This window comes from Motacilla alba, chromosome 12 (assembly GCF_015832195.1).
Source record: "Motacilla alba alba isolate MOTALB_02 chromosome 12, Motacilla_alba_V1.0_pri, whole genome shotgun sequence".
NCBI lineage: Eukaryota > Metazoa > Chordata > Aves > Passeriformes > Motacillidae > Motacilla > Motacilla alba.
Genome location: NC_052027.1, coordinates 8,773,774 through 8,781,918, shown reverse-complemented (window position 1 = coordinate 8,781,918; position 8,145 = coordinate 8,773,774). Strand labels below are relative to the sequence as shown.

The window sequence follows — 8,145 nt, the reverse complement described above, 5'->3', positions numbered from 1 at the left end:
TTCTTCTTCCTGAATAGAAGTACTGCAAACTAAGTGATATTCTTCTAAAAGACTCCAGTAGTATGTAATGGTTGTGTTAGAAAGTGTCTTTCTTGTTTCAAGTGGTACATTCTGGGCAACCTGACCATAAACAGGAAAGAAGTGCTTGTGGCCAAATTAACTGCTCAACAGGTCACTTCCAAAGAAAATTTCCATCGTTGTTCATCTTGCCACCACCCACACTTTTGGGGTTGAAGCTGCTCAGAGTTGCATGAAAAAACCTCTTTGCAGTTTAATTTGCATCTCATGGTGAAAGCAAAATCAAAGCTTTTGTTCTTAAATCACTACAAAATTAAATGGTATTTTAGTTGAGAAACTAATTTGATTTTAAATGAAAACTGAGATCTGTGATATATATTACAGAGCTGAAAGAAGACTGAAGGTAGCTAGTACCTGTAAATACCTGATCTATTAAATGAAATGCTGTCCCACTGAAATCGGGGGGGGGGCATTGCTTTTCTGGAGAAAGACTTGATCAAGATGTCTAAACCCAGATAACAAAGAACAGGCAGGCATGTAGCAGCTTTTTCTGAACTCAGAAATGAATGTACAAATAACTGTGGTGTTATTTGGATTATGTCAACGGTGTTTTCATAGTCAGCACAGTCTGGAGAACTAAAATAAATAGTTTCCCTTTTCACAGGAATATACTTTTATCATATTCTAGATTTTAATATTAGAAAACATCTTGTAGCAAACCTCACTTTAAGGTACATGGATCATATTCTGACTCTGATGGGAGTCGAATGCCCTGGATCAGCTCTCAGCAGATGGTGTGGTGGAGAGAACACTGCTGATATTTTCTCCAAGGTGATCCTTGAACTACAGTGCTCAAATCTATCCTGTAATTATGTACTGCAGGGTTACCATATGAATACTGTCAGCAGCTGTGGCCCAAAAAAGAAGACTGTGTGGTTCCTAGAGTTTTTATAACCTTATCCCTTGGTCTTAAGGCCAAGATACCATAAAGTAAGTTTCAGAACATTCATAGCTTTGTCACTGTCACTTAATGTGGAGATTGTCTTGCTATGTCAAGATCAACAAAACTGTATATACCTCAGAAACATCAGTGCCCATGAATGGAAAAATCTATGGAAATTTATCATATTTATGAGTCTAAATTTTCCTCTTATTGTATTGGGAAGCCTGTTGAATAGAAGACTACTTCTCATTGCATCTCACCTTTTAACTAATGGATGGTGCAAATGTTGAGAAATGAACTACAGAGTGAAAACCTTTCTTAGAAAGGAATCACTTTCCCCCCCAAAGTTAAGCCTCAACTTAAAGATTTTTTAAAATATAAGAATTGACCAATCTTTATTAGTTTACTAATGCAATACTATTTTTCTTTAAGGATACTTTTAGATAAAATTGTCTGGAATACATGATGACTCATTGCATATTTTCAGGGCTGTTTATATGATTTTGTTATCTTGTGATACTTGGAACACTGGAAAACTGCACAGACAGAGTAAATAATCCTGGGACACTTCCCAACATGAGAATGAAGTAATTATCTTATGTGGTATTAAAAAAATCAAAAAAAGGTGAGGCTGAGCAGAGCAGCAGAATTTTTTTGGCATGGATTTGAGCATTCAGTTTGTTGTTCAGCTCTGGTATGTCACTGTCTGCAATGAACCAGCTCTTTTGCCACACAAATAACTGACCTCAAGTGAAATGAATACGGAAAAAAAGTTTTTCCCAAGGTCCTCAAGATATATCACAGGACACAATTTATTTAGCACCTCTTTCAAAAATGATACTCCAAACCATCCAGTTACCATGGTCCATCAGGATTTTTTTAAACCAAGGTATCTAGGAAAATTCCCAGATTCTGATGTTTGATGGGGATGATCTAATCTGACAGGCCTTTATCACACAGCACTGCAGCTTCTCTGCTGCTTTCATAGAGAGGGGTGTCCAGTAGCTCAGAAAAAATCCAAAATGTCCTGTTTGGGGAGGGCAGGTCATGGAATGGCTTTGTGCTTCTCTCTTATTTCTTGGAAGAATGATCGCTTCAGTACAGTGGGGTTTTTTGAGTATCTGGAGATAGAAAAGTTTCTGTATGAAGTTATCAAAATTACAAACATCCTACATATACATGAGTCAGAATTTGACTCAATGAAGGTACAAAAATAAAAGGCAAAATAACAAACTAAGGTATATAGACAATTTCTCTTCCCCACATGTGCAATCACAGGCACATGATGTAAAATATTTCAGCTTAAATTAAAATGAGTTTGGGAACAATTCACAAAACAGTTTGGAAATTCTAGTGTGGATAACAGGAGAAATACAAATCCCCAAATATACTTATATTTAAAGCTTTTTAAAGACAATTAAAAATAAAACACAATTAAAACATTTACAAATATTATAGGTTTACTGCAACAAGCCTTGGATGTCTTAATACTAATGAAAAACATTCTCTGGGACCTTTCATGAATTTTTATCTATTGTGCCTATAGCTCAAGGATGACTGTTCAATTCTGCTTGGCTTATTTAGGACCCTTAACACAACATATTACTTGATTCTTCAAAGCAAGGTCCCTTCCTGACAGAAAAATTGTATTTTGCTGTCACAAACAATTACAAGTCTACGTGTATGAAAATGTTCCCAATTTGAGGGGCATAATTTATTTAGACAGTGAATCACCGAGACGTCTTTACCCCTTGGACAGCCAGAATAGAGGGGTCAGATTTATGAGAGCTCCCAGTGAATTCCTGAGACGAAGAAAAATGTAAATGTCTATCCTGGAAGTGTCCAAGGCCAGGCTGGACGTGGCCTTGAGCAGCCTGGGTGGGGGGAAGGTGTCCCTGACCATGGCAGGGGGGATTGGAACTGGACTCCAAGGTCTCCTTCAGCCCAAACCATTTTATGGTAGTTTATGATGATGATCCTTCTACCCTGTTTCCTAAGAGAACTGATAGGAAAAAGGGAATTTGAGGAAAAGAAGGTATTTTCTTTATACTGTTGTTGACTCTCCAGTTTCAGTTAAGGTCTTTACCATTCTCTAAGCAAACACCATTAATAAGCAGAAGCCTGTAACTCTGGTGACAACTGTCCTCAGGAAATCACTCTAAGATTTCATTTAAAGCTAAATCTGCAATTTTTCTTCATAAGAGAAGTATCTCTTATGCAAGTACAATCATGGCTCTGAATAAGAATGTTTAGTCCTTGTGTTCTCATGTAGGTTTGCCATCCCCATTAGCATAAATTCCTTATTTTTAACAAATAAGATGCATTTTTTATGAGTTAATCTGTATAGAGCCAGAACACCAGGAAACAGCAAATGCATGTTATTCTTCTAGCAAATGCAAATAACACAACATGAAAAACTCTGCTACCTTGAACTGAGACTCATAAACAAGGGAACTTGAAACCAAAAAGTCGTAGGATAGAAAACTAGGAGAAGGCAGTACCAGCACTACAGAAAGATCATTTAGAAGTGTCTTTCTACCCAGGTTCTTTTCATTGTCTTCATAAATTCTTACCTGGAGTTCTCTGTTTTGCTGAAGATTTAGTATTCTCTTCTAGTTGTTGGCTTCCAGGAATGACAGGGGGACTGAACACATTTAACAAGTCCCTGAAAAATACAAATCAAAATATCATCTATAAAAACCCAGTTTGGGTTCCTGTTTTTTTCTATTTTTTTTTTTATTATTTAAAAAAAAAGCCAGAAGAAATCGCAGGTTGTCAAGTGTTCTGAAATAAAATCAAGCTGGATTTTATTATTATAAAAATAAACTTTACATTTAATATAATTATTAAATGGTAAGGCTTTCTCCACTCAGGCCTTTTCACCTCTTCTGTTCACATTAAAATCTGTGATTTAAGTCAGGTTTGCTTTTCAGATTTCAGCTGGTGTGGCTCTCTCAGCACAGGGTGTACAGGTATCACACAGAGTTATCCTCTGAAAGCCTGCAGGACCACCAGAGTCTTTTTTTGAGGACTAAAAGCTTGGAATGAACAACCTGTGGGAGGCAATTTGATTAAAAATCCTTACCCCCTCTAAAGAAAGAGGCTCAAAGACAATCACAAGATGTGTTTGGTTTGGTTACCACTGACTTGGCAGTGCTTGGTGCCCCTGCAGCAGGGTGACCCAGAATGTGCTGTGACATTCCCTGTCTGGATGGGTGGTGAGTTAGAGCTGAGCTCAGACAGAAATGGATGCCACAAACAGTTTTCTGAAGAGGAAACATTGGATTGAGTCTGAGTGTTGTTGTTGATATGGGGGGGAAAACATTCTCAGGCAGATACATTCTAAATAATTATGTCTATCCATTTCCTATTATAATATCTTGTATGAAATAGAGAAAAAATTGTTATTGAACATAACATGATTCTAGCTACTGGCAAGACAATATGGAGGACTCTTCACAGGTGTCCTGTATCTATTTTACTTCTGTAAACAAAAAGATTTTGATGGGATCTTCATCATAGAGGAGAGAGTACTTTGTTCTGTTCATGGACAAATTATGTCTCTCCTGGACACTAGTGTGATAACTTCTACAAATTATTTTCATGCTATCATACATTCATGCAAAGGTCAATGTTCCTTTCACATACCCCACTTTATGAAGCACTGTCTTTGATTGTTGAAGCTCAGAGAAAGGAAAACAGAACAGCTGTTTTTATTGTTATTGTTGTCACATTTTTTTGTTGCAAACTGCAGGGCAGTGACAAAGGCACACATATCAGAGAATGACAGCCCTGGAAGGACACATCCATGTCACAAAGACATTCTTTGTTCAGCTGACCCTGTCTTGTAATTCTTTTCATGTATGAAATGAATCTCTGCACACTGTGCATAGCTGATGGTTCCTTAAATTCCCATCTCTCCTCTCCAGCAGTAAAGAGCTGTAAGACATTAAAGCTTCCATATCATCACTAACTAGACTGAACAGCTGCAAGTCAACACTTGAACACAGAATTTGAGGGACCTCAATGAATCACCTCATTTTGACAGAGCTGGATCCAACATTTTTGACCAACCTCTTTCACTGCAAGGCAAGAGGGAAGGGGATAAATTCCCATATGTTTGCTTCCTGCTGATAGGAGCAGTGCAGCTCTAAACAGTAAATTAAACTTGGTTTGGGATTGGTTTATCTTGTGTCTGGCTGTTCCAACAGCTGGCACAAAAACACTATGCATGTGAACTTGTGTTACAGGCCGGGGAGATTAGCCAGAGTTGGAGAGGTAGCTTCAACATCCATGGCTTTGTCTAAAAGGGATAAAATTTTTCAAAGCTTGGCAGATTTCTTTACATTCCAGACTGTAATTGTCTCAACTTGATTGTCCAACACCAAGGAAACAGGTAATGCACTTCTAGTTTCTGAAAAGCCTTCATGATCTCATGTACAAGTTGCTTCTGTCAGAGAAATCTGGCAAGGCTCAGTCATCTGGTACAATTGCTAAAATATGCTGACTGCTTTGCTGGTTTTTTTTTTTTTTTTTTTTTAGTTTTTCTGCTACTTCTGGACTTGTTATTGATTCTACATCATCTCCTGTTGGCATGTGTGCATAATCTGGGTTGAATCTGGGGACAACCACCTATCTGTTTGCAGTCAAAATGGAAAAAACTAATTTTCTGCTTCAGGAAACAGAACTGTTGGTGTAGAAACCCAGCAAGTAGCATGGCAGATTTAAAGGAAGAGATATTGAATTTTCCATCATGTGAAAATGTAAAAAAACATACTTTAAAATTTTCTAATAGCATCATATTATTTTCACATATATGGCCAACTTCACAGCCAATCCCTCTCTTGTGCTGTTCAGCTAAGGCCACTGGGAGTTGGTACAACCAATGCACACAGCCATGTCTGTCATTGTCACCTTATCTGCATTCCCTGAATGCAGCCAAAGGCTCTGTGTCTACACCAAAGCCTCAGAATTTTTTAGGAATAACAGTTAAATGCAGGCTGTACCCAGTAGCATGGTGGGATGTGCTTTCCATTGCTGTCCCTTGCACATTTGGTTTGATCTGCCTGAAAATCAGCCCCCAAAACCACGAGACTCTGCCCATCCTCACAGGAGGGGGCTGACAGCACCAAGCAGCAGCACCAACCTGATTCTCTACAACTGCACTGAAACAAAGCCAGCAAAGGCAAAAGTGATCTCTTAGAGGAACTGCATCAAATCTGGGGAAGGTAAGGAAGTACTGTGAGTGCTGAATAACACCTCTGCTTCCCAAGCTGCCCTCCTTCCACAATCACTACAGCTTTGGCAAAAGGCAGCAATGTCTGAGAGCCAGAGAAGAACCAGAATATTTCTGCTGGAACAACTGCTGAAACAAAAGTGCAAGGAGAGAGAAAAACAGCGCTCGCTTCTGAAGGGAATTATCTTAGTCAGACCAACAAACATAAAATATAAAAGCTTTGGAGTACATATGCAGTTCTACCAGTCTGGCATAAACCAGAAGCATTTAAAGATTTGTGGTTTTTTATATAAAACATGGGATTCCTAAATTTTTATATAAATAATGGAATTCTTAAAGAAAATAAGACTTGTAAAGCAGACGGGATGTTAGCAGGAAGGAAGAAAAGTAAGGAAATCACCTCCAATGAAAAGAAAGAGGCAAATAATGTAGAAAACAATGAGGGAACAAGGTAATAATATGTTGTTAAAATGAAATAATACGTTGTTAATATTTAATAATATGGTGTTAAAACCAGTATTTGTGCTATATTAATAGGTTTTATTTCTCAGGAAATTGATGAATTTTAGTTTGAAGTCTCATATCTGGAAGATCTACATGAAATATTAAGTCTGAGAAATCAGAGATGGGATGATTTTTTGAGTAGCCAGGTGATTTTATCTTTGATTTTGTCCTTTATTTATTGGAGTCAAATATTATATTAGGTATTCAGTTTCATATTCATATTTATTTTGATTAATCTGACTCAGTAGATGAATAACTACTTTTTCTAGGAGGTGCAAGTGTAAGATTGAATGATTTTGATGGTTCTAGAAGGAGGCAAAGAAGTTTTTATCAATCGCAGAAGCAACAGAGATGTGTTGGAAAGTTTATTATTTCTTATTAAGACAGTCTTGATTCAGTTCATGTTTTTTCTCTCAATGTCCAAGGAAAACAAATAGTTTTGCTATTCAACCCTCTCCCACCAAGAGATATAATCAAAACATTCCAGTATTAGGGTTTCATTGTTGACCTAGTATTACTTTCAAGGATAAAACATTTTACACAATATATATTAAAAACTGGTTTACTACTTCTGCAAGTTAGTTAGCAAAGTCAAAATTAACCTCCTAAAAACTTGAAGAGAAATTAAAAAAAAATGTCATGAGTGCTGAAATCTTCCTGGTTAAATGACACTGAAGGTGAAATGCTGGCAGTTTATGGATAAACTTCTGAGGAGAGGGTTTACAGCAGGAATTCTGACAGAATTTACAGCAGGAATTCTGCAGCTGAGCAGTCACACCAAACTTCCACAGTAAAACCTGCAGCTGCTTCTGGGAAGCAACTAAAGCACGTGTGTGTGTGTGTGTGTGTGTGTGGGACAGAGGGTTTCAGTGAATTTTAAAAAAGCATCCTGAAAAATGTGTTAGACCTTGACAAAAGTCAAGCACCAGCATGGAGGCAACTGGAAATATTCTGAGAAACACAGACTGTGCTCAGTGTTCCTGGTAATTGTGGTTTTATTCTGAGTGAATAGAGAATATATATTTTTTATTAAAAAAGCCAGTTTATCTCATTAAAACAGAAAAGCTAATCACACATTCTGACTAATTAAACCCACTCTATTTATGCTATCAATGCCTCCAGCTGTAATCAATACAATCAATGTGCAATAAACCATCCAGCTTCCTGATAACAAGGTGGAATGCCAAATATTGTCTTTTGACATTGTGAGCTGCATTGTAGGGAGGCTCAGAATAGGTTCCACACACACTCAACAGTATCATGTACCTTTAGAGCTTGCACTAAAATTCTTCATTATTCTGAAAGCCATTCTGCATACCAAAATATAATGCAAATGTTACATAATCTTTTTACATTTTTCTTAAAAAAATTCTTTAAAATAATTTCAGATAATAGTAGTCATATAGTGAAATGTCACATGACAGCTGAACTGTGATGGAAAGCA

General features: G+C 37.2%; 1 protein-coding gene across 1 annotated transcript in view; it reads right to left on the bottom strand.

Annotated features, from left to right (window-relative positions):
- Positions 1–506: 506 nt before the first annotated feature.
- The window catches only part of LOC119706152 (protein CFAP20DC-like), a 31,641-nt gene continuing 24,002 nt past the window's right edge, over positions 507–8,145 (bottom strand). The window contains exons 5-6 of the mRNA XM_038149402.1: positions 3,535–3,626; positions 507–2,082 (exon numbers count right to left, since the gene is read on the bottom strand). Coding sequence (XP_038005330.1) covers positions 2,057–2,082; positions 3,535–3,626 — 118 coding nt within the window. The 3' untranslated portion in view covers positions 507–2,056. The remainder of the gene's footprint in view (positions 2,083–3,534; positions 3,627–8,145) is intronic.